The 27,463-nt window shown below is 43.6% G+C and overlaps 1 protein-coding gene across 1 annotated transcript; it reads left to right on the forward strand.

Moving 5' to 3' along the window:
* Positions 1-22,435, forward strand: LOC102175434 (zinc finger protein 521). The gene is made up of 11 exons (XM_018063203.1): positions 1-283; positions 2,477-2,646; positions 3,579-3,758; positions 4,165-4,291; positions 4,541-4,633; positions 7,805-9,144; positions 15,152-15,190; positions 17,591-17,686; positions 18,087-18,213; positions 18,478-18,570; positions 20,885-22,435. Exons 2-11 carry the CDS (start codon positions 2,506-2,508, stop codon positions 22,177-22,179), a joined length of 3,531 nt encoding a protein of 1,176 aa, XP_017918692.1. The 5' UTR covers positions 1-283; positions 2,477-2,505; the 3' UTR covers positions 22,180-22,435.

The raw sequence follows: 27,463 nt of genomic DNA on the forward strand, positions 1-27,463 counted from the left end.
GTAACAGCCTAGATCCACCTCGGCATCCGTAGACAGGTCTAGACTTCAAAGCAGTTCGCCGAAGTAGGAGGGCGTTTAGGTTCCAGTCAGTGTCGGGAAAATCTGTTTAGTGTGTGATTTTTGTCCCTGGATTTTCTTCCTTTTTTTTTTGTCGTCACAGTAGTGGTGTTGTTTCGCCCAAGGTGATGCGTGGAGTTGGTGCTGTCTGGACCCCTGGGATTATCTTCAGAGGGCAGAGGCATACGGCAGAAGTGCCGAGGTGGTTATATGTAAGGGGAACCAGGTGGGTACTGGATTTGGGAACCAGACGCGGCGTTTGTCTGTGGTTTGCTTTGAGGGTGTCCTGGGGGTCAGTATGATTAGATTCTGTAGAGATCAGTGCTCTTCTTCCAGTTTTCAAGGCTTGGGGTTCTGTGGATCACTCCGCTTGCAGGGTATACAGGTGGCATTGACGACGATCGCAGTGTCGGATTCAGATTGGGGATTTAATTCGGGGCTCAGTGATGGCGGGGTGTGCCTGGGTCGTCACATGAGGGTGTCTATACCAGGTTTCGGGTTCATAAGGAAGCGACAGAAGACCGTACATCCCAGGGCAATAGTTCCAAACCATCTATATTTTATCTTTTTGTGTATGTGTGTTTTTCTTTTAAAATTTATTGAAGTATAATTGGTTTACAACATTGTGAATTTCTACTGTATAGCGAGGTGATTCAGTTATATATATATATATATATATATATACACATTCTCTTTAATATTCTTTTCCATTATGATTTATGACAGGACATTGAATATAGCTCCCTGTGATATACTGTAGGACCTTGGTTATCCTGGTGTTTAGCTTTTAATTGAGAAGTTGACTATAGAAGGAGAGACTGAGCCAGCAATGCCAATCTGTCTTATATTGTCTGTGCGGCTTTTGCACAGCAAAGATAGAGTATATCGTGACAGAAACATTTTGGCCTGCAAATTTGAAAAGCCCTGTGTACTTTTTGCAGAAAATATTTGTCAACACTTGCACTCACTTCCTAATAACGATATGTTGCAACAGCACTGTTACTTTGGAGAGGGAAACGGCAACCCGCTCCAGTATTCTTGCCAGGAGAATTCCATGGACAGAGGAGCCTGGCGGGCTGCAGTCCATGGGATGCAAAAAGTAGGACACGACTGAGCAACTAACAGACACTGTTACTTACCTCCCTGACATACGTGAAAACTTTGTTCTTTGCTAACAGAATCTTCATTTTGCTTAATTATCTGGCAAGGTGCCTTCTGGCAAGGTCACCCATATCCCAGTTTATTGGGAAGTCCTGACTGGCCTTAGTCAATCATGGGTTCCCATGGGAGTGTTTGAGTTCCCATTGGGAGTGATTGAGTTAGTACTAAGAAAAGAGCTTATGCATATGGGGCGGTTCTAAACAGCTGTGTGTGTAGAAATGTGCTTTGGGGTTTCTAGAGAAGCATTTTTTTCTTTTAAAGAAGTAAGGCCTGGGATCTCTTTTTTCATATTGATAATGATATTGATGAAAAATTTTGGCCCAGTTTTCTAATGTTAACTTATTCTTTCAGGTTTTCTTTATGGTGTTGTAATTATTCATTCCTCATCATTATAGTTTATTTAGTTTTGCCTGTTTTCAACTGTATATTTTTTTATACCACGTCTTCCTTATCTGTTCATCTATTGATGGACCCTTGGGTTGCATCTGTGTCTCGGCTATTGTAAGTAGTTCTGCTATGAACATCGGGATGCCTGTAGCTTTTCAAATTAGAGTTTTCTCCACATCATGTACTTTTTTTTTTAATGTCAGGTTCAATATTTGTGAGACTCATTTATGTTCTTGCACATAGATGTACTCCCCCCACCCCCGCCATGTAACAGGATTATGCAAATATATAAATATCCACATAGTAAATATTTTGTAGTTTGCATGCCACCATTCTCTCATGTATAAGTCTTTATTTTTGGTTTATTGTCCTTGAAAGACGTAAAAGGCATTCTTAGCATGAAAGCTGAGCAAAGACTGTTGTTTTTCCATAGCATTCTATTGTCTGAATATATGATTTTCCGACTACTTGTGAAATTTGTGTTGCTTGCATTTCGGTTTATTATGAATAATGTTACTATGGAGATTCATGACAGTGTCCTCTGGTTTAACCCATATTTTTGGAGGGATGCCCCAGATTTTTGGAGGGATGTATTCTTAGATGTATTCTTCAGAGTGAAGTTGCTTCTGGCTTGGTGAACATGTGGAGATGCAGGGAGAGTGACCCTCCTTTAGGGGGCACTCCTCACCCTCCCACACTTGCCCTGTCCTAGGCAGGCACCTCTTCCATCTGCCTGTTCCTGAGTTACATCTTTTTGTAAGTAAATATAATACCTAAAATGTTTCTCTGAGTTCTGGGAGCCATTCTAGCATATTTTTCTTTGTTTTGTTTTTGGTCTTGGTTTTGTTTTGTTTTTGGCTGTGCCACACAGCATGTGGGATCTTAGTTTCCTGACCATGGATGGAACCCACGCCCCCTGCAGGAGAAGCACAGAGTCCTAGCCACTGGACCTCCACAGAATTCCCTTCTCTAGCAAATGAATCAACCCAAGGAGGGGGTCATTGGATCCTGCGCTCTGTGGCCAGTTGCTTGGAAGCACAGGTGATAACCTAGACTTGTGTTTGCACTTGAAGCAGAAGGTAGAGGCCAGTCTCATAGGACTGAGCCTGTAACTCATGAAATATGATATTATCTCCAGGTACATAGTGGCGGAATTGAGTTGAAGTGTAGGACATCAGCTGGTGTTGTAGAATTGCTTCCTGATGTGTTAAAAAAAGAACTACGTATCAAATTGATGTCAGAATCGCACCTTGTTGTGGATGAGTTTCTTGTTATTACATTTCCCTCTTGTGATGGCACCACAAACCATGTTTTAAGAGAGTTATTAGTGTTCATTATGACACTGGAGAATACATATGACATATAATTTTTGTTTGTCAAATTCTTATGTTAATTAGTACTTTTATACTTTCTTCTGATAACACAGTAGTCTTAGAGCACTTCAACTTCATTTATATATGATTATTTTGTATTTTAATTTCTTATGTATTTTAAAACCTTCTAAGATATTACCAGTATTTTTTATAACAAAGTGTTTCTGCTTTGAGCAGTATGGTGGTTTTCAAAAGGAAGTGTGTGTAGTCACGGGATGTATAAAAATTTTTGAGTAGTCCCTGACCACACATGGTTTAAAGGATCAGCGCCCAGCACCTCTCCTCACATGTGGTCCCTTTTGTATAACTGAAGTGCCTGCGATTCTCCTGCTCCTGAGGCCTGCTGCTGGGTGAATCTCTTGTTCCTCATCTCATTTGACAGTCACCCCACTTCAGATTCATGGAACAAAGGACACTACCTCCATCACAGTCAGAAGCTTAGGATTTTTTGGCCAGAAGTATAAAATCTTCTGGGGCTACCAGTAAAGGGACACTCAGCAATGCTGTGGGCATTGGGTTAAGATGAGCACCCAGGAGTAGCAATAGCTTCTGGGCCCAGAGGAAATGTACCCTCAGCTTGAATTTTCTCCTCTACCCAAGGTCCTGAGTCCCCAGGAGCAAAAGAATCAGTCGAAGGAGGAAGAAGTTATAGGATTTGGTAGCAGCATTTTCTTGGGATATGCTTGGTTGAAGACAAGTTTCAGAACAGAAATTGAGAGCAGATCCACGAGATACATCAACAGTGTTTTCAGAGAACAGAAGAAAATGATCCAAGCCCAGGTGACTTCTGGGGCTTTATTTTTCTGGGACTTTTGTTTTATTCTTTCCTTTGTTCCCCAGTGGGTTTGTAGAAACCTGTAAAAAATCATTTTTGTTAGTCTATAAAGTATAAATTTGTATGTCTTTTCCTGTTATATATATACACACATATATATGTGCAAATGTAGTGTTTCTAGCTTACCAAGATTTAGTTCTACATACTATAGAAAGTTGCAATTGGATAAATGAATGGATGACTGACTACGCAATTAGAGAATGTTGTATTAGGCATTTGCTTCTCTAATGATACATTAAAATAAAAGCCCTACTGGATGTCTCAGTGCAGCCTGTAAAGTGGAACAGAACACCTTTAACATTTCTTCCATATCATCAAGATGACATCATCATTACACACCTCTCATTACAGGAAACCTTCACATTTGCTGATGTGGCCGTGGACTTCACATGGGAGGAGTGGCAGCTCCTGGCCCCTGTTCAGAAGGCCCTGTATCGGGATGTGATGCTGGAGAATTATAGCAACCTGGTGTCTGTGGGTGAGGACAGCTCCCCTGGGTCACTGACCAGGTCCCCAGTCAGTGGCCTTTCCTTTCTCAGCTTCTGAAAGCTCTGGAGCATCTGTGATGCTCAGTGTCCTCTCTGGCTCAAGAGAAGTGGGTGTATGCTCTCTTCTCCTGTGAGAAAAGCCTTGACTCTGTAGGTTGTGACATGTAGCATTCTGCTGTCTTCACAGACCCCAAGGCGAACTCACTGGGCCTAAATAGTCTGTCATTTCCCATGAACAGGTTTTCAAGCAAGCACACCAGAGGTACTCTCCAAACTGGATCAAGGAGAACCATGGATGATGGATGATGAAATCCACTGTCAAACCCATTCAGGTGAGTGAGAGACTAGCAGGGGGACAGGCTGTGGAAATGACCCTGTCAGAGAAGAGCCGCAGCTGCGAGGGGGTTGGAGGATGGGTGAACAGTGCCTCCCTGCATTTCTCTCCTGGCATCAGAGAACTTTTCTTTGTAGGAGTTTCAGTTCAGTTCAGTCGCTCAGTCGTGTCCGACTCTTTGCGACCCCATGGACGGCAGCACGCCAGGCCTCCTTCTCCATCACCAACTCCCGGAGTTCACTCAAACTCATGTCCATTGAGTCAGTGATGCCATCCAGCCATCTCATCCTCTGTTGTCCCCTTCTGCTTCCGCTTTCAATCTTTCCCAGCATCAGGGTCTTTTTAAATGAGTCAGTTCTTTGCATCAGGTGGCCAAAGTATTGTAGGAGCTTAGAGAAGAATATAGCCCTTTTTAGGAAACATGCTGTGTCTTCTGGGATCTGTTTCTTTATTTTACTGTCATGTTGAGTTTTGTTTGCCTAGTGTTCTTTTTCCTACCATTTTCATATCTTTTCCTCCTCCATACTCTTCCACCTCATTTTCTATGAAATTCCCCCTTCCAGGACCTCTCGCCACAGAGAAGACTTTTTCTAAAAATGTTTGTTTTTGGCTGTGCTTGGCCTTCGTTGCTGCATGCTGGCTTTCCCTAGTTGCGGTGAAGGGGCGCTGCTCGCTAGTTTTGGTGCACAGGCTTCTCATTGCGGTGGCTTCTCTGTGGAGCATGGGCTCTAGAGCTAAGAGCTTCAGTTGTTGCAGTTCCCAGGTGCTAGAGGACAGGCTCGATAGTTGTGGCCCACGGGCTTTGTTGCTCCCCAGCATGTCGGGTTTTCCCGGATCAGGGATCAAACTTGTGTTTCCTGCATTGGCAGGCAGTTTCTTTCCCACGGAGTTACCAGTGAAGCCCTCCACAGAGAAAACTTTTAATTCCTCTCTGTCTGCTGCCGTCTGCTGCCCCTTCCTGCTCCACTGCTCATATTGATTTCCTTTCTCACAACCATCCCATTGGATGCCAGCCCCAAAGTAAACTGGTCTTCACTGGGCCTTCTCTCCGCTCTGAGGTTTTACTAGTGTTTTGCTTTCCCTCTTACTCAATGATCTCTTGACCTTCCAAGTTTTCTTCTTTCTAATAAGCTAACAAATTCCTTTGGCTGACTGGAGAAAACTCCCAAGTTGTTACCTCCCCAGTGTGATCCAGCACAGACTTGGTTCTGTACGATTTCCTCATCTCGAAGGCAGCTCTCCCTAGTTCCTCGTAACTACCTGGTTGTGGATTATCTTCCCTCCCAGGAAACCCTACAAGTTAGCGTCTCCCTTACTCCTGTGCAGCCTCCATCCTGGCTAGTCAGACTTTACCTCCACTGTCCCCCCTTGCAGAGCTCTCCTCTGTAAAGGACTCAGCTGTTCAGGATGAATTTTTAACTAGAAAATTATTCTAACATCCTGCATTCTTAGTTCCAGCCTCAACTTTATCATAATTCTTGCCTACTTCCAGTTAATTCCTTTGTGTATTTACTGGTTTTGAAGTTTCTTCTCATTTGTTGTAGACCTTACCATCTCATTCACTTCTGAAAGCTTTCATTTCTTTCCCCTGGTATCCTGATAACATTAAGTACCAGGTACCCACATTCCCTTTCAGGACAAAACAGTTCTCTTTTCTGTGATCGTCATGACAGATCATCTTATTCACACAGAGACTTTCATCTTCCTAAACCCCCGGTCTGTTCCATACATGGAATAGCTAGCTTCCTTGATTCCTTCCTCTATGAACTTTTTTGATAGTGAAGTGTAAACTGGGACGTTACAGCAGTCTAAGCCACTCAGATGGGAAAGAATTCTCCTGCAAGGCAGTAGACCCAGGTTCAAGCCCTGGGTTGGAAAGACCCCTGGAGAAGGAAATGGCAACCCACTCCAACCCACTGGGAAATTCCGTGGACAGAGGAGCTTGCTGGGCTGCAGTCCTTGAGACTGCAAAGAGTTGGATGCAACTGAGCAACTAACACATACACAAACACAGCAGTTGAAAAAACAGACCGAGAGCTTTTGTTCTAAGAGGATGAGACATGAATTTAATCAAAATTTATAGTAAATAATATGTCTAGGTGCTGAAAAGTGCTGTGATGAAATTAAGTTGCATAATGGACCAGTGTGAGCCAGGGCTCCTCTTTTAGGAAAGGGAGCAGCTCTCTGAGGTGCAGATTGTAACTTAGATGTGCTTGCAGTTGTCTGCTGTGTCATTTTCTTTCTTTCTTTTTTTCCCTTCTTTTAAAAAGTGTTTTTGCCAAAAGACATGTGGAATCTTACTCAGATGCTAAAGAATCTGCCTGCAATGTGGGAGACCTGGGTTTGATCCCTGGGTTGGGAAGATGCCCTGGAGAAGGGAATGGCAACCCATTCCAGAATTCTGGCTTAGAGAATTCCATGGTCAGAGGAATCTGGCAGGCTCCAGTCCATGTGGTCACAAAAGAGTTGAACACGGCTGAGCAACTAACACACTGGGGATTAAACCTAAGCCTCCTGTACTGGAAGCAAAGAGGCTTAATGGCTAAATTGCTAGGGAAGTCCCTGTATCATTCTCTTCATTCCCCTCATGCCAGCAACACTGGATCCATAGGGAGGCCTGTCTGCCTCCAAATTGATCCAGATTTCCTCCACCTCTCTCCCTCTCCATCACTCCTTCCCACCAGTTTTCACAGCCTGTAGCTGTTTTCCTCGTGTTCTGTCTTTGCCCCATGAAGTGGTTTTATCCCCGCTACAGCATGGGCTCTGTACACCTGTGGAATGTGTCTGTGACTCCCCAACACTAGCACCACTCCTGGTCCACCATGATCAGCAGTCAGGATCTGTGGACTGGATGAGTCCATATCACAATGTGGATAAGGTGCCCTGCAACCTCTGGGCTCCTTCTCACAGAATATTGCTTGTATTTTACAGTCTCTGCATGTCTGCAAGGCTAGTGTTTAGAAGGTATTCAAATCTGTATTTTTTCATTGTGAATTATCCAACCCTGTGTTTTATGCTAACTACTTTTTCCTTTTGACTGGTTTGTGGCACTATTCCAATGTGCAGGGAACATTAAACATAGAATTTTATTTACACTTATAAAAACATCCCCAGAAAGATTCCTCATATAAGGTATTTTTAGGAAATTCATTTTTCTTCTCTTTCCTAGAAGTCTGGAAATTTGATGACCACCTGCTGGAGTACTTACAAAATGAGAGCATGGAGAAGAGACTAGAACCATGGCATGAACAGAACCCACTAGAAAATGCTTTTCATCAGAGCATAACTCATTTTCTGCTCAGGCAGCATCATGATGTGTTTGGTTTACATGGTAAATGTATGAAATCAAATTTAACTTTACTTTCTCAAAACCTCAGCTATGAAATAAAGAGCTCCAGTGAGTTTACTGGAGATGAGAAATCCTGTCGCCATGCTGACAGTGAACAGTTTCATCCTAAAATTAAATTCCCCCAAAGCCAAAAACTCATCAGCTCCAAATCCCCATTCAATGAGCATCAGAAAACTAAAAAAACAGAGAAGCCTCATGTATGTGATGAATGTGGGAAAGCTTTCATCAAAAAGTCTTGGCTCACTGATCATCAGATAATTCACACAGGAGAGAAGCCCCATCGATGTAATCTTTGTGACAAAGCATTCTCTAGAAAATTCATGCTCACTGAACATCAGAGAACGCACACAGGAGAGAAACCTTACCAGTGTACTGATTGTGGCAAAGCCTTCCTCAAGAAATCACGGCTCAATATACATCAGAAAACCCACACCGGAGAGAAACGGTATATCTGCAGTGACTGTGGAAAGGGCTTCATCCAGAAGGGAAATCTCATTGTACATCAGCGAATTCACACAGGTGAGAAACCTTACACATGCAGTGAATGTGGAAAAGGCTTCATCCAGAAGACCTGCCTCATCGCCCATCAGAGATTTCACACGGGAAAGACTCCTTTCGTGTGTAGTGAGTGTGGAAAATCCTGTTCCCAGAAGTCAGGTCTCATTAAACATCAAAGAATTCACACAGGAGAGAAACCCTTTGAATGCGGTGACTGTGGGAAAGCCTTCGCTACAAAGCAAAAGCTCATTGTCCATCAAAGGACTCACACGGGAGAGAGACCGTATACCTGCAATGAGTGTGGGAAAGCCTTTGCCTACATGTCTTGCCTTGGTAAACATAAGAAAATACACACAAGAGAGAAACATGGAGATGCAATCAAGGGGGAGAATCCTGCCTCACAGACAAGTGATGCCATGCAGAAGAAGAACCTTGTTAACTTGGTGGCTGTGCATGTGCCTTCCATGGCCCTTCAGCCATCAGTCAACATCAGTGAACTCCTAGCAAATAGGAACGTCATCATAACGGGACCACCCGTGGGCAGGTGTGCACCCGCAGGAGATGACAGAGGGTCTGCAGAGGACAGAACCCTTAAGAGTGCAGTGAGCATGGTTGTGCCTTCGGTGGTCAACTACGTTTTATTTTGTGTCACAGAAAACCCCTAGGAAAAAAACTTGAGACATACTATGTGTAGGCAAAAATTTCTAGGTCAGATGGTGGCTGAAAAGTTTATACTGGGAGAAACTGTATAAATGCTGAGGCCAGGAACCCATGATATGCTCATCCAGTTAAATATATGCATTGATACTGAGGCACAATCTGATGTTAACCCAAACACAAACACATCAATTGCTCTGTTGTGTCAGTTGAATGAAGGAAGGAAGCCTGAATCCAACTAAGTGGAAGAAATAAGTAGGTGAAGTTTTTAAGCATACAATTTGTATGTGGAAGGTTCCTGTGAACAAACAGGGCTAATACTGGTTTGGTGGGCTATGGGACATGTGTATATATATATATATATATATATATCAGTTCTGTTTCTCCAGGGCAAGGTGAAGGATTGACTGAAAACTGGGATGTCTACCTTAAACTCTAAGAAATTTTACATTATGCAGAAGGATTTAGATTGAGCCAGTTTGCTTGAGTCTTAGATTGGGTCATTGTATTCATTTACTGAGTATTTGTTGAATACTTCCCTTTTTATTGGGTCCTGTCCTAGTAGCTGAGGATACAGTGGTGATTAAGCCCATGAGAAAACCTATGGTCTCCCAGATAGAGCTCTGAGATAACTATTATTTTTAAGTAACACATCAGCTAATCTGTTAATAGTAAGAGGATGTAAATACATACACTAAATGAAATAGATCTTAGACCCTTCCAGTTACCATAAGAGAAGACCATCACCTGCATAGCTTATAGAAACAGAAATTCATTTCTCAAGTTCTGGAAGCTAAAAAGTCCCAGATTAAGGGGCCTGCAGATTTAGTATCTCCCATCCAAGTACTAAGCAGGCCTGATCCTCTGAGCTTTTCAGCTCAAATGAGATCAGCACATTCAGGGTATTACAGCCAGAGACAGACTTGGTATCTAATGAGGGCTCCTGGTTCATAGAAGATGGTCATCCCACTGTATCCTCATGTTGGGGAAGGGGCAAAGAGGGGGTGGGTTCTCTTCTATAAAGGCACTATTCCCAATCATGAGGGCTGCATCTTTTGGACCCAGTTGCCTCTTAAATGCCCCACTTCTTAATACCATTCTATTTTCTTTTTAATATTTTAATTTTATTGGAATATGGTTGATTTACAATGCTGTGTTAGTTTCAAGTATACAACAAAGGATTCCCTGGTGGCTCAGACAGTAAAAAATCTACTGCTATGCAGGAGGCCCAGGTTCAATCCCTGAATTGGGAATTTCCCTTGGAGGAATGCAGCAATCCACTCCAGTATTCTTGCCTGGAGTATGCCATGAACAGAGGAGCCTGGCGGGCTACATTACAGTCCACGGGGGTGGCACAGACTCAGACACAACTGAAGCGAGATAGCACACATGCATGGATACTTTGGTAATAATAGGGAGGTTCCCCATCCCAAGGTTTTCTGGATATAATTTGAACTAAGACTTAACTACTAACGGGAGTCCTGCATCATAATATAGGTAACTAGAGAATATTCCTATGCAATATTGCTCTTTACAGCATTGGACCGTGCTTCTGTCACCAGTCATGTCCACAGCTGGGTATTGTTTTTGCTTTGGCTCCATCCCTTCATTCTTTCTGGAGTTATTTCTCCACTGATCTCCAATAGCATGTTGGGCACCTACTGACCTAGGGAGTTCCTCTTTCAGTATCCTATCATTTTGCCTTTTCATACTGTTCATGGGGTTCTCAAGGCAAGAATACTGAAGTGGTTTGCCATTCCCTTCTCCAGTGGATCACATTCTGTCAGACCTCTCCACCATGACCCACCCGTCTTGGGTTGCCCCTCGGGCATGGCTTAGTTTCATTGAGTTATACAAGGCTGTGGTCCTAGTGTGATTAGATTGACTAGTTTTCTGTGAGTATGTGTGTCTGCCCTCTGATGCCCTCTTGTAACACCTACCATATTACTTGGGTTTCTCTTACTTTGGCCATGGGTTATCTCTTCAGCAGAAGATATTAAGAAGAGGTGGCAAGAATACACAGAAGAACTGTACAAAAAAGATCTTCACGACCTGGCTAATCACGATGGTGTGATCACTCATCTAGAGCCAGACATCCTGGAATGTGAATTCAAGTGGGCCTTAGAAAGCATCACTACGAACAAAGCTAGTGGAGGTGATGGAATTCCAGTTGGGCTATTTCAAATCCTGAAAGATGATGCTGTGAAAGTGCTGCACTCAATATGCCAGCAAATCTGGAAAACTCAGCAGTGGCCAAAGGACTGGAAAAAGTCAATTTTCATTCCAATCCCAAAGAAAGGCAATGCCAAAGAATGCTCAAACTACAGCACCATTGCACTCATCTCACAAGCTAGTAAAGTAATGCTGAAAATTCTCCAAGCCAGACTTTAGCAATACGTGATCTCTGAACTTCCAGATGTTCAAGCTGGTTTTAGAAAAGGCAGAGGAACCAGAGATCAAATTGCCAACATCTGGATCATGGAAAAAGCAAGAGAATTTCAGAAAAACATCTATTTCTGCTTTATTGACTGTGCCAAAGCCTTTGACTGTGTGGATCACAATAAACTGTGGAAAATTCTGAAAGAGATGGGTACCAGACCACCTGACCTGCCTCTTGAGGAATCTGTATGCAGGTCAGGAAGTAACAGTTAGAACTGGACATGGAACAAGACTGGTTCCAAACAGGAAAAGGAGTACGTCAAGGTTGTATATTGTCACCTTGCTTATTTAACTTATATGCAGAGTGCATCATGAGAAACGCTGGACTGGAAGAAACACAAGCTGGAATCAAGATTGCCAGGAGAAATATCAATAACCTCAGATATGCAGATGACACCACCCTTATGGCAGAAAGTGAAGAGGAACTAAACAGCCTCCTGATGAAAGTGAAAGAGGAGAGTGAAAATGTTGGCTTAAAGCTCAATATTCAGAAAACGAAGATCATGACATCCGGTCCCATCACTTCATGGGAAATAAATAGGGAAACAGTGGAAACAGTGTCAGACTTTATTTTTTGGGCTCCAAATTCACCACAGATGGTGACTGCAGCCATGAAATTAAAAGACGCTTAGTCCTTGGAAGAAAAGTTATGACCAACCTAGACAGCATATTCAAAAGCAGAGACATTACTTTGCCGACTAAGGTCCGTCTAGTCAAGTCTATGGTTTTTCCTGTGGTCATGTATGGATGTGAGAGTTGGACTGTTAAGAAGGCTGAGCGCCGAATGATGCTTTTGAACCGTGGTGTTGGAGAAGACTCTTGAGAGTCCCTTGGACTGCGAGGAGATCCAACCAGTCCATTCTAAAGGAGATCAGCCCTGGGATTTCTTAGGAAGGAATGATGCTAAAGCTGAAACTCCAGTACTTTGGCCACCTGATGTTAAGAGCTGACTCATTGGAAAAGACTCTGATGCTGGGAGAGATTGGGGGCAGGAGAAGGGGACGACAGAGGATGAGATGGCTGGATGGCATCACTGACTCGATGGACGTGAATCTGAGTGAACTCAGGGAGTTGGTGATGGACAGGGAGGCCTGGCGTGCTGCGATTCATGGGGTCGCAAAGAGTCGGACACGACTGAGCGACTGAACTGAAATGAGCAAATATTCCAGGACTGTTTCTAGTGATTGTATTTGACAACCTTCCTGCCTCAGATTCTCTGAGAAACTTAATGCAAATATCCTAGCCATGTCCCCCCAGCTCTTAAACCAGAACCTCTGGGGGCTACAAATGAGGACCCCTCATTTTTAACAACGGCCTGAGGCCCACTTAATTTTGACGTTCTTTGCCCTACATTTTGGGTTACTGTCCCCATCACCACGCTTACATTATAGTGGGATGGATTCAAGTCGAGCTTTTTCCATCAACTCCACACCATTAATGGCGTCACTTCTGGGGGCCTTTTCCCCAGCCCCCACCCCCAGTCACAACTTGGGTAGTCCCTGCTGCTCTTTTCCCTGTTAATGGCAAGCCCCATACTGTGCAGCTCCCGGTAATCATTTTCTGTTCTAAAAAAACCAGCTTCCTGGAAACTGTTTTCCCTCTAGAAGCTTTCCGTGGTATCCGTTTACCAGACGTATTTTTTCCCTTTCTGGGAGTGCATCTCCGCTGCCAACTGGACGATTTAACTCTTACCTTTCTGTTCGGATTTTTTTTTTTTTTTAAATACAAAGTGGATAATATACACCGTGGCCTTTTACTTCCCTGCCTAGCAGGCTTGAAATCATCTTAGTCAGCATCAGTTTTGTCTCGCGAAGCCTGAGACTGAAAATGTACCTATTTTCTGCAATAATCGAAGTGCCAGGAAATGAGAGAAGTTCAGCGGCTTCTCACCCTCCAGGCATCCCCAGCTTCTGGGGCACACACGCATCCCTGGGTGTTGTGTACGTCAGGTGTGCCAACATGGCTGCTCCCACGGGCCGCTGTGAGCTGGGCGCAGACATACTGCTTCTCTAGGACGTACCGGAAGTCGGGTCCTCTGCTCCTGCACACTCCAGATCCACTTCGGCTTCCGTAGACAGTTCTGGAGGTCAAAGCAGTTCACGGAAGCACGATGCTGTTTAGGCGGTTGGTCAGTCTGAGGAAAATCAGGTTAGTGTGCAATTTTTGTCCCTGGAATTTGTTGTTGCTTTTGTTGTTATCACAGTGGTGGTATTGTTTCGTCCAGGGTGCTAGATGGACTTGGTGCCGTCTGGACCCGTGAGATTATTGCCAGAGGGCAGAGGGGGAGGGTAGAGATGCCGAGGTGGTTATATTTAAGGGGAACCAGGTGGGTACCGGATTTGTGGAGAACCAGACGTGGAGTTTGTCTGTGGTTTGGATTGGGAGCGTGTCCTGTGAATCAGTGTAATTAGATTGTGTAGAGATCAAACTTCCAGTTGTCAGGCCTTGGGGTTTTGTAGATCACTCGGCTTGCAAGGTGTACATGTGTTGCAGAAACCAGTAATGGAGAAACCAAGCACCGCACTCTGAGTTGGAGAACTCAGGTTTATTAAGCAGGTGGGCCCAGAGGAGTTAACACTCCAAGTTCTGAGCCATAAACAAAGGGTTTATAGAGTTTTTATAGACAGACTATAGTAGGCAACATTAGCTGCTAATAGGGTGGTTTAAATTAAGGGACTTCGCGCGCGCGGGAACAGCGGTCAAGACGGGGAGGGGGATGCCTGACCTTTACAGGGACAGGCATGATTAAGCAGGATTGCAGGGGCCGGGTAATTGCAAAGAGCAGGACAAGGGTGAGTGAGATAAGCTCCAGTTCCTAGTATTGTAAGTCCCCACTTCCTGAGACGAGGTAACCTGTGATCCAGACTTTGCAAGGAGCAAGCAGAGGCAGAACAAGCAGGAGGTTATGTAAAGTTTTAACTTTTCCTCTTCAGTGGCATTGACAACGATCGCAGTGTTGGATTCAGGTTGGGGATTTAATTCGGGCTACAGTGGTGGCGGGGACTGGATCATAACATGAGGGTGTCTGGCCCAGGGTTTGGGTTAATAAGAAAGTGTGTAGTGTAGTCAGTGTCTGGTACAGAGAGGTGTGTGATGACTGAAGATTTGGACGCCAAAGATGGTTGCGTTGGTAGTTGCGTTGAGGCTCCAGTTTGTGCTGGTGCAACGGAAGACTGTACATCCCAGGGCAGTAGTTCCAAACCATCTGTATTTTAGCTTTTGTGTGTGTGTGTTTCTTTTTAAGTTTGCTGAAGTATAGTTGATTTACAATGGTATGTTAATTTCTACTGTACAGCAAGGTGATTCAGTTACATATATATATATACACACACATTCTCCTTGATATTAATTTCCATTATGATTTATGACAGGACATTGAATATAGTTCCCTGTGCTATACTGTAGGACCTTGTTTAGCTTTAATCGAGGCACTGACTACAGGACGAGAGGCTGAACCAGCAATGCCGATCTGTTTTGTACCGCCTGCGCCGCTTTCACACAGCAAAGGCAGAATATAGTTGTGACAGACATTCTGGCCTGCAAATTTGAAAATCTGTCTGTTCTTTTTTGCAGAAAATATTTGCCAACACCTGCACTCACCTCCTAATATTGGTATGTTGCAAGAGCACCATTACTTACCTCCTTGACATACATGAACTCTCTGTTATCTGCTAACAATCTTCTTTTTGTTTAATTATCTGGCAAGGTGACCTCTGGAAAGGCCACCCATATCCCAGTTTATTGGGAAGTCCTGGCTGGTCTTAGTCAATCGTGTATTTCAAGTTCCCATTGCTAGTGACCCAATTAGTACTAAGAAATGAGCTTGGGCATTTCTAACCAGCTATGTATGTAGATGTCCTTTGGGGTTTCTAGGGGAGCATTTTTTCTTTCAAATAAGTATCATTTCACGTTGATAATGATATTGCTGAAAAGTATTGGCCCGATTTTCAATGTTAACTTATTCTTTCGCATTTTTCTTTATGGTGTTATAATTATTCATTCCTCATTATAGTTTATTTATTTTTTAAAATTTCAACTGCTTATATTTATACAGCACGTCTTCTTTATCTGTTCATCTGTTGAAGGATACGGGTTGCATTTGAGTCTTGGCTATTACAAGTTAGTTCTGCTGTGAGCATTGGGATACCTGTATCTTTTCAAATTAGAGTTTTCTCCACATCATGCTTTTTTTTTTTAATGTCAGGTTCAATATTTGTGAGAATCATTCATGTTTTTGCACATAGGTGTACTTTTTTTCCCCCCTGTGTAACAGGGTCAGGAAAATATTAAATATCCACATAGTAAATATTTTGGGGTTTTCATGGCACCATTCTCTCATGTATACTTCTTTATTTTTGTTTTATAGTCTTTGAGAAGTGTAAAAGGCATTTTTAGCTTGAAGCTGAGCAAAGACTGTACTTTTCCAATATTATTCTATTGTTTGAATATATGATTTTCCGACTATTTATGAAATGTGTGTTGTTTACATTTTGGTTTATTATGAATAATGTTACTATGGAAATTCATGACAGTGTCCTCTGGTTCAACCCAGATTTTTGGAGGGATGTTATTTCTTAGATATATTCTTCAGAGTGAAGTTGCTTCTGGCTTGAGCATGTGGAGATGCAGGGAGAGTGACCCTCCTGTAGGGGGCACACCTCACCCTTCCACACATACCCTGTCTTGGGACCCTCTTCCATCTATCTGTTCCTGAGTTACATCTTTTTATAAATAAATATAGAACCTAAAATATTTCTCTACATTTTGTTAGGTGTTCTAGCATATTTTTGTTTGTTTTTGGTCTTGGTTTTGTTTGTTGTTTTGTGTTTGGCTGTGCCACACAGCATGTGGGATCATAGTCCTAAGACCAGGGATCAAACTCATGCCCCCTGCAATAGAAGCATGGAGTCCTAACCACTGGACCACCAGAGAATTCCCTGCTCTAACAAATTAATCAGCCCAGGGAGGGGGTCATTGGGACCTGGGATCGGTGGCCAGTTGCTCAGAAGCACAGGTGACAACGTGGATTTGTGTTTGCACATGAAGCAGAGGGTAGAGGCCAGTCTCATAGGATGAATCTGTAACTCGTGCAATTGATATTATCTTCAGGTTCATAGTGGCAGAATTGAGCTGAAGTGTAGGACATCCAGCCTGTGTTATAGACCTGCTTCGTGATGTGTTAGAAAAGAACTATGTATCAAATTGGTGTCAGAATCACACCTTGTTGTATATGAGTTTTTGTTTTGATAGCACCACAATCTATGTTCTTTAAGACAGTTGTTAGTGTGCATTATGACACTGAAGAGTATGTACCACATATAATTTTTGTTTGTCAAATTCTTGTTAATTTGTACTTTTGTGCTTTCTTCTGGACGATATGGTAGTTTTAGAGCACTTCAACTTTAATTATGTATAATTATTTTGTATTTTAATTTTCATGTATTTGAAACCTCCTAAGATATTACCATTATTGCTTATAAGAATACATTTCTGGTTTGACCAGTGCATTGGTTTTCAAAATGAGTGCATGTACTCACGGGGCGTATAAGAACATTTGACAAGGTCCCTGAGTGCACACGATTTAAAGAAAACAGTGCTCAGCGCCTCTCCTGCCACGTGGTCCCTTTTGTATAACAGAGCCACTTGTGATTCTCATGCCCCTGAGGCCTGCTACTGGGATGGATCTCGATTCCCTCATCTCCTTTGATAGTCACACCACTTCAAGTTCACAGAATAAAAGAATATATCACCAGCACAGTGAGAAGCTTAGACTTCTTGGCCAGAGGTATAAACTCTTCTGGGCCAGCAAACGAAGGGACACTCAGCAATGGGTCTTGGGCTAAGGTGAGCACCCAGGAGCAGCAATAGTATCCGAGCCCAGTGGAAACGTACCCTCAGCTTGAATTTTCTCCTCCACCCAAGGTCCTGAGTTCCCAGGAGCAAAATAATCAGTTGAAGGAGAAAGAAGTTACAGATTTGGTAGCAGCATTTTCTTGGGATATGCTCGGTTGAAGACAAGTTTCAGAGCAGAAATTGAGAGCAGATCCACGAGACACATCAACAGTACCAGGTGTTTTCAGCGAACAGAAGAAAATGATCCAGGCCCAGGTGACTTTTGATTTGTTTTATTCTTTCCTTTGTTCCCTAATGGATTTTTAGAGGCCTGTAAAAAATCACTTTCATTATTCCATAAAGTATAAATTTGTATATCTTTTCGTGTCGTATATATATATGTGCGTATATATATGTGAGGTTGTAGTGTTTCTAGCTTAACAAGAAGATTTAGTTCTACATACTATATAGAAAGTTCCAATTGGATAAAGGAATGGATGGCTGACTACGCAATTAGAAAATATTGTATTCAGCATTTGCTTCTCTAATGATACATTAAAATAAAAGCCCTACTGGATATCTCAGTGCAGCCTGTAAAGTGGAAATGAGCAGAACACCTTTAACATTTCTTCCATATCATCAAGATGACATCATCATTACACCCCTCTCATTACAGGAAACCCTCACATTTGCTGATGTGGCCGTGGACTTCACATGGGAGGAGTGGCAGCTCCTGGCCCCTGTTCAGAAGGCCCTGTACTGGCACGTGATGCTGGAGAACTATAGCAACCTGGTGTCTGCGGGTGAGGATGGCTCCCCTGGGTCACTGACCAGGTCCCCAGTCAGTGGCCTTTCCTTTCTCAGCTTCTGAAAGCTCTGGAGTGGTCTGTAATGCTCGTATGTCCTCTCTGGCTCAAGAGAAGTGGGTGTATTCTCTCTTCTGCAAGAAAAGCCTTGACTCTGTAGGTTGTGAAATTGTTTTGGCCTCACATGTAGCATTCTGCCATGTTCACAGACCCCAAGGTGAACTCACTGGGCCTAAATAGTCTGTCATTTCCGATGAACAGGTTTTCAAGCAAGCACATCAGAGGTACTCTCCAAATTGGATCAAGGAGAACCATGGATGATGGATGATGAAATCCACTGTCAAACCCTTTCAGGTGAGTGAGAGATCAGCAAGAGGACAGGCTGTGGAAATGACCCTGTCAGAGAAGAGCCACAGCTGCCAGGGGTTGGAGGCTCTGTGCATCTCTCTTCTGATGTTATGCTCCCCCAGGCAAGATACTGGATGGAGTTAGCCATTCACTTCTCCAGGGTTCTTCCCAACCCAGGGATTGAACCTGCGTCGCTTATATCTTCTGAATTGGCAGGTGGATTCTTTACCACTAAAGCCACCTGGGAAGCCCTAACTCTTGCCTACTTCCAGTTAATTCCTTTGTGTATGTACTAGTTTTGAACTTTCTTCTCATTTATTGTAGACCTTAACATTGTATTCCTGAAAGCTTTCATTTTTTCCCCCTCATATCCTGATAGCATTAAGTCCCAGGTAACCATGTTCCCCGGAGAAGGCGATGGCACCCCACTCCAGTACTCTTGCCTGGAAAACCCCATGGATGGAGGAGCCTGGTAGGCTGCAGTCCATGGAGTCATGAAGAGTCGGACATGACTGAGCGTCTTCACTTTCACTTTTCACTTTCATGCATTGGAGAAGGAAATGGCAACCCAATCCAGTGTTCTTGCCTGGAGAATCCCAGGGACGGGGGAGCCTGGTGGGCTGCCGTCTGTGGGGTCGCACAGAGTTGGACACGACTGAAGTGACTTAGCAGCAGCAGCAGCAGCAATCATGTTCCCTCTTATGACATAAAAATTCTCCTTTCTGTGATCATCATGATAGATCATTTTATTCCCAGAGATTTCTGTCTTATTCCTAAACCTCCCAGTCTGTTTCATACATGGGACTGTTTCCTTGATTCCTTCCTCTATGAATTTTTTTGATAATCTGTTGTAAACTGGAATGTTACAGCAGCTGAGAAAACTAATAGCCTGAGAGCTTTCGTTCTAAGAGGATGAGACATCAATTTAATCAAAATTTAAAATAAATAATATGACCAGGGGGTGAAAAGGGCTGTGATGGAATTAAATTGCGTCATGGACCAGTGTGAGCTGGGGCTCCTCTTTTAGGAGAGGGAGCAGCTTTCTGGGATGTAGGATGTAACTTAGGTGTGGTTGCAATTCTCTGCTGTGTCATTTTCTGTTCCCCCCCCCCCCCCTTAAAAATTTTTTTTTTTTTTGCCATATGACATATGGGATCTTACTCAGATGGTAAGGAATCTGCTTGTGATGCTGGAATGAGCCCCTGGAGAAGGAAATGGCTACCTACTCCTGTATTCTTGCCTGGAGAATTCTATGGACAGAGAAACCTGGTGGGCTACAGTCCATGGGGTTGCAAAGAGTCATGGGCACGACTGAGCAACTAACACACTGTGGATTGAACCCAAGCCCCCTGTACTGGAGGCACAGTGTCTTAACTGCTAAACCACCAGGGAAGTCGCTGTATCATTTTCTTCATTCCCCTCCCGGCAACCCCAATGCAGGATCCACGGGGAGGCCTATCTTCCTCCAAATTGAGCCTGGATTTCCTCCACCCCCTCCCTCTTCATTGCTCCTTCCCACCAGTTTTCACAGCTTACAGCTGTTTTCCTCGTGTTCTGTCTCTGCCCTGTGAAGTGGTTTGACCCCACTATAACATAGGCTCTGTGCACCTGAGGAGTACGTTTGTGACTCCCCAACACTAGCACCATTCCTGGTCCACTGTGGACATCAGTCAGGATCTGTGGACTGAATGATCCGTCACAATGTAGATGAGGTGGCCCTGTAGCCTGCAGTCTCGTGCTCACAGGACATTGCTTGTATTCTACATTATTTACAAAGTAACCAAATCTGTCTTTATTCATTATGACTATTTTGTCCCCCACCCCCAGGGTATGAAGAATATTAAACAGAGTCTTATTTACACTCATACTATAGGCTCATCACTAAAAAGACATCTCACATCGAAGTGTTTTTAAAAATACCTTTATTCTGGGACTCCCCTGGTGGTCCCTGGGTTTGGACTGTGCACTTCCACTGCAGAGGTGCAGGTTTGATCTCTGGTTGGGGAACTAAGATCCCACGTGTCTATTAGTCACTCAGTCCTGACTGACTCTTGGCGACCCCATGGACTGCAGCCTGCCAGGCTCCTCTGTCCATGGGATTCTCCTGGCATGAATACTGGAGTTAGCTGCCATTTGCTTTTCCAGATATTCCCGACCCAGGGATCACACTGGCGTCTCCTGCATTGCAGGCAGGTTCTTTACCATCTGAGCCATCAGGGAAGCCTCAAGATCTCACATGCCATGAGGCAAAAAACAAACAAACAAACCTTTTATTCCAGATCTAAAAGATAGAGGAATTCATTCTTCTTTTCTTCCCTAGAAGTCTGGAAAGTTCATGGCCACCTGCTGGAACACTTACAAAACAAGAGAGTGGAGAAAAGACTAGAACAATGGCTTGAACAGAACCCACTGGACAATTCTGGTCATCAGAGCAGAACTCTGTTCAGGCACAATCATGATGTGTTTGACTTACATGGAAGAAGCGTGACATCAAATTCAAGTTTACTCTCCAAGAGTCCGAACTGTGAAATAAAGAGCCCCGCTGAGCCTCCTGCAGATGGGAAATACTGCCCCCATGCTGACAGGGAACCATTTCATCCTGAACTCCTCAGCACTAAGTCCCAACTCATGGAGCATCAGCACACTAAACAAATGAAGAAGCCTCATGTGTGCAGTGAATGTGGGAAAGCATTCGTCAAGAAGTCTTGGCTCGCTGATCACCAGAATCTTCATACAGGAGAGAAGCCCCATCGATGTAACCTCTGTGGGAAAGGCTTCTTCAGAAAGTTCCAGCTCACTGAGCACCAGAGGATGCACATGGGGGACAAACCTTACGAGTGCGCTAAATGTGGCAAAGCCTTCCTCAAGAAATCAGGGCTCAATGTGCACCAGAAAACCCACACGGGAGAGAAACCATTTATTTGCACTGAGTGTGGCAAGGGCTTCATCCAGAAGGGAAACCTCGTGGTCCATCTGCGGATCCACACAGGCGAGAAACCTTACACGTGCACCGAGTGTGGGAAAGGCTTTAGCCAGAAGACGTGTCTCACGGCACACCAGCGGATTCACACTGGCACGAGTCCCTTTGTGTGTGGTGAGTGTGGGAAGACGCTTTCCCAGAAAATGGGTCTCATCAAGCACCAGAGGACTCACACAGGAGAGAAGCCCTTTGAATGCAGCCACTGCGGAAAGGGATTTATCGAGAAACCACAGCTCGTGATACACCAGAGGATCCACACGGGGGAGAAACCCTACAGATGCAGCAAGTGTGGGAAATCATTCAGAGGGAAGTCGGTCCTCAATAAACACCTGAGAACTCACTCAGTCAAGGAAATCCCTCCCTCAGCGAAGTCCCCCCAGAGCAGTGTTGTCCTCCAGGAGAAAAACCTGAACACGGTGAAAATGCACCTGCCTCCTCTGGCCCCTCAGTCGCCAGTTGGCATCAGTGGGCTCCTGGCTAACAGGAGCATGGTCTTAGTGGGACAGCCTGTGACCCGATGGCCACCCACTGGAGACAACCAGGGGCTGGCCCAGGAGAGGACCCTTATGAACTCAGTGAATGTGGTCGTGCCTTCAGTGGTCAATTGCATTTTATTTTATGTCACTGGAAACTAGTAGGAAAAAAAAAAAAACACATTGTCTGAGGAAAAGGGTTGAGCAAAAATTTCTACCTCAGACGGTGGCTGAAAGTATACACCGTAAGAATTCATATGAATGTGGAGACTGGAACGGCATAATGTCCTCATCCAGTTAGATATATGCATTGGTACAGAGGAATAATCTCATGTTAACCCAACAGATACACTTCAGTTGTTCTACTGTGTCAAATAAATGAAGGAAGGTAAGGTAAGAAGTGTGTGGTTAGTCGTGTCTGACTCTTTGTGACACCATAGACTGTAGTCCCCCAGGTTCCTCTGTCCATGGGATTTCCCAGGCAAGAATACTGGAGTGGGTTGCCATTTTCTTCTCCAGGGGATCTTACTGACCCAGGAATGGAACCCACATCTCCTGTGTTTTCTACATCGCAGGCGGATTCTTTATCTGCTGAACCATTGAGAAAGCAAATGAAGGAAGCTTGAATTCAACTAAGTGGGGAAATGAGGAGGTGAATTTTTAAGCATATAATGTGTATGTGGAAAAAGCACAAGAGGGCTAATACTCAGTTGGTGGCATATGGGGTGTGTTGGTATCAATTCAGTTACCCCCAGCCAAAGTGAAGTGTGAATTCAAAACCGGGATGTCATCCTTTAAACCTGGCAAAGTTGATATTGCCAAGGGAGACTTGGCAAGCAACAGCCTTAGGTTGTTGGCAACAAATGAATGTCTAATGTTGAAGGCTCTAGAATGTCAACATTTGTTGGCACAGTAATGTCTCTGCTTTTGAATATGCTGTCTAGGTTGGTCATAACTTTCCTACCAAGGAGTAAGCGTCTTTTAATTTCATGGTTGCAATCACCATCTGCAGTGATTTTGGAGCCCCCAAAAATAAAGTCTGCCACTGTTTCCCCATCTATTTCCCACCTAGACAAAACACTGAATTCATTGATATTCACCTACCACTCCAGTTCTTAATCACTGAGCCTCATGAGCAGAAATCATTATCAAGTCAAACTTGGGTCGGCTCAGCTGCTGAGCAGCAAAGCCAATTTACTGACACCACTTTGTTGTGAAGCAAAGCCCAGCATTTTCCGCAAGGCCCAGCTGGGAGAACTGACAGCTCAGGCTTAGAAGACCTCAACTCCCTGATGCCTTTCAGGGGAAGGTTTTTTAAAGCAATTATTTGTGATGAGGGATGCAGGGTTCATGACTTCCTACTTATTGGTTGGTGGTGAGGTAAGTTTCAGGAACCTTCATCATCAACTTTCTAGTTCTAATCAGTCTGCAGTCTACAAGCTTGTGCTCAGCAAATAACCACATCTTCCACCCCGGCAGGTGTCTGAGTTTCTGCAGAACGCAAAGGTATGCATCAGATCCTATGCATATCCCTTAAGGAGGAACTAAGATTCCATGAACTATTGTTTCTTGCCTCTTTTTCCTTAGTTTCTGCATTCCCTCACTTCGCACTTCCCTAATTAGTCAGCTCTTTGGATATCCCTCAAAGTCCAGGAGATCAAAGCCTTTTTCTACAAACAAGAAAGGGGGCTGATAGAGAGGGCCTTTGGTACCCAAGAGGGCCCTTCAGAATCCAGCTCACTTTCAATCCCCCTTTCCTTTGATAGTCCTCAATCCTGAGGGGAACAGGGTGGGACACGGAAAATAAAAGTTTTGGTTGGAGAGGTCAATTATAAAGTCAGCAAGGGATTTTAGGAAGGCTTGGTTTCAAAACACAGACACAAACCCTCAGTCAGCGCCTCGATCGCTTCTCTCTTCAGAGATTTAATAGCACTGACTGCCAAAGGGCGTAAGACTAAAGCCAAGCCTCCCCAGTGACTGAACCCCAAAAAACCGCCTGAAGGCCTCCCACTGGCCTCGCAGGCCCCACTCCGGTTAGACGTCCCGAACACTACCCACCTGACCCTGAGATTCTCAAGGCTCCGGGCAGCTACCAAAGGCTGAATTCACTTCCAAAGTGATTCCCATTACCATCTTGTCGAGCGCAAGTTCCCCTCTCTGGCTGTCGCTAGGGACGCTTCTGAACCGGCGCAACCTCAGCCTTTTGAGGTCTTGGAGTTCTGGCCTCCCGCCCAGCTCTATGACGTAACGAGACCACGCCCACTGCAGCGATGCGAGAGGAAACGGTCATCGCAGAGGCTAGGGCTCAGAGCGGGAACTGAAATCACCGTGGGACACTTTCCCTTTCCCTCCTTGTTGTCGGTCAAACGCACCATGCTGAACAAGTTTTGAGAGGCTGGACCCTATCCAAGACCGTGGCGGCGCGGGCTGGATTCTATTTTGCTTTCTGGGGCATACGGAGAGATGGCAGCGCCCGCCACCACCACGGAGAAGCACTATGGGGGCGGCCATCTTGCAGGAAGTGCAGTTCCGTACGGCGGAAAGACACGAGGAGCTAGCGTTAGGAGCCGCCTTTGGAAGGTCAATGAAGTTTGTAGGAGTGAAGACACGTTATAAACGCGGCTGTCAAAGACAGGGTGAAATCTGGAAAGGAGGTGGAGCGGGGATGGAGAATGAGTAAGGTCGGTTTGAGACCTGTTGAAGGGGCGGAGCCGCCGATGCTGAAGAGCCCAGCACTGTAAACACATATACCGGGGGCTGGGAATGTGGCTGTTTCCAACTGCGAACCGAGAGGGGCGAGGCTTAAAAGAAATGCAAATATTTCCTTAGAAAACAAAGGGCAATTCCGAATAATTACATGGTGATGTAAAGTATTTCAGTGTTTGGCATCATTCCCAAATAAAACACTTAAATATTAGCCATTATTTTACACAGGTAGTAGAGGATATTATCTGTACATCCTTTCTAGAGGGCAATTTAGAAATTATCTATACAATTTAAATTTTTCATTCTCATTGATGCAGAATTTCCAATGCTAGGAATTTTTGTTTGGTAATTTTTTTTTTTTTTTTTAACTAGGGATAACCTGAGTATACAGTCAGCAGGTGAATAGTTTGGTAAATTAAACATAGATCTCTTCAACAGAACAGTCTACAGTAACCTTTAAAAAGCCAGTTATAGGGACTTCCTCTGTGGTCCAGTGGTGATGACTATGCTTCCAGTACAGCCCTGCGGGTTGATCCCTGAACCAGGAACTACAATCCCATATACCATGTGGTGTGGCCAAACTGAAAATAATATAAATAAATAAGCCAATTATGGAATTACCTGTATTTTTTAAGTGACTTATTGAAAGGATGAAATATTGACCTCCAGAACAGCATTCATCATAATGTGATCCTACGGCAAACATTACTAAGCATTTCAAAAATTTGAAGGGATTAAGAAAAACTTAAAAGTTTGGTTATATTTGGGGTATGGACTTGGAGATGGAATCTTCACTAAACTCAAAGATTAACATAGCATCACAACATACATACTGCCTGCTCCAGTCTGGAAGCTCCTAAAAGTGCACAACTCTAAAATGTAAGCCCTCTCCCTTCCAGATTGAATTTTCCCTTATTTTGTTTCTCATCTAGCAGTTACTACTACACAGTAAATCAAGAATGGAGATGTGTTACCTGGATTGTAGGTTGATGTGAAGGTCAGAGGATCAACCCAAAATATAACCTGTGTCACCATCACACTGGCCACTGATTCCTGTTAATACCATCTCAAAAATAACTCCAGAATCACTCCCTGTGCTCACCCTCATTGCTTTACTCCGTTCATATGAATTATTACTGAATTTGCCCACCACACCAGCCTCAGAAGTGAATGCTTCTCCAACCACCTCTTTTCCCGTACTGCAACCATCTTTGTTATTATACCCTCCACAAAACCCTTAATTAGTTTACTGATAACAGACTAAAGCAAGATCTCAAGAGAATGCTTTTAAGGCTATATAGAGGCACACACTGAACAGATTCTCCATTATCATCTTCATTACTCCCTGCCTCCCACTTAATTCTTCCACTACTCTGCTTGCTTCCAAGACCTTGTGGTCTCATAGGCTACCAAGAATTTGTGAATACTTTCCCTCCATTGAAGTCCTTGGCACACAGGAAGCAATGAGAGAATATTAGTTACTATGGCTGTTCTCTCATGAGTCATCTTAGTTGTTACTTCTTCAGATAGCAGTCAGGTACACCTTCTACGCCAGTCTCAAAAACAATAATACATTAAATATAAAATTGCAACTACATTGTGGTACTAACAATAGAAAGTACAAAAGGCATCCAATAGACAACATGTCAATACAAGGGATGACTGAAGATGATCATCTTTCTAGACCATCATGCTGACTTGACTGCCCTCCAAAAGGTACTATGAATTCCTCAGACAGAAACTCTGTAATATTTTTGTATCTCCAGTTCTCAGAAGACTTGAATGGGTTTCAATAATGGACTGAATTTTCAAAGCAGGGTAAGAGGAAGGAATAAGCAGTGGTACCATGGCAGTCAATGAAGAAGGAAAACCTTGAGAATCCATAGAAATTTTAAAAATCTAAGCAAAGCAAATCAAGACTCTAGATGAAATAAATCAGATGAAATCCAGAGGTGAAAACATGAGTATTTTCCTTTAAATGATTAAGTCATGAATACTAACATAGGAGAGGAATCCTCAGAGGCTCTGTTGAGATACTGTCAAAGTTTAGAAACTAGAAGATGAGTCATCATAACACGATTTTAAAGGTGTGAGGCCTTCACAGATCTAAGAATTTACTTCTTTTCTACCTGGATGTTTCTCATTCACTTACCTGGATCATAGATATTTCCCCTTTCTATCCATGGTTTGTCTCCTTGCTTCAACTTGAAGATTTCAATTGCTTTGGGACTTTGATACCCTATTCACAAAAAAATAACATACTATTTAGCAAAATCTTTGGGCATGAAATCTAAACACTGTTCAATGATCCCATTTATATTAACAGATTATGCAGCTACACCTTGGAAGTAGCTTTCCTCTTGGAGTAGCAAAAACTTGAGAATCCACAGAAAGGAAAAAAGCAAAAATCTAAGCAAAACAAATCAAGATCCTAGATGAAATAAATCTGTCTGAGGCCTAAGGGGAGACTAAGCATCTATCATTTATAAAAATTCAAGTCATATGTATGGGTCAACAAACTCTGGTTAGTGACTATAACTAAGACATTAGACATTCATTTGTTGACAAAGTAATGTCAAATGAATGTTGCAAAGTACAATAAAGCAAAGCACAATAAAATGAGCTGTGTTTGTGTAGAAATATTACCCAAAGAGGGAATTCATTGGCAGTCATGTGATTAGGACTCCGTGCTTCCACTGCAGTGGGCATGGACCGGACTAGATCCCTGGTCAGGGAACTA

The sequence above is a fragment of the Capra hircus genome, chromosome 18 (genome assembly GCF_001704415.2).
Source record: "Capra hircus breed San Clemente chromosome 18, ASM170441v1, whole genome shotgun sequence".
Taxonomy (NCBI): Eukaryota; Metazoa; Chordata; class Mammalia; order Artiodactyla; family Bovidae; genus Capra; species Capra hircus.

Excerpts from the sequence above, each read along its gene's own strand:
- LOC102175434 (XM_018063203.1), top strand. The coding sequence starts at position 2,506 with ATGGAACCCACGCCCCCTGCAGGAGAAGCACAGAGTCCTAGCCACTGG. Across the intron at positions 3,759-4,164 it reads AGAAAATGATCCAAGCCCAG|GAAACCTTCACATTTGCTGA; the intron begins GTGACTTCTGGG and ends CTCTCATTACAG. Across the intron at positions 9,145-15,151 it reads TTTGTGTCACAGAAAACCCC|AAAATATTTGCCAACACCTG; the intron begins TAGGAAAAAAAC and ends TCTTTTTTGCAG.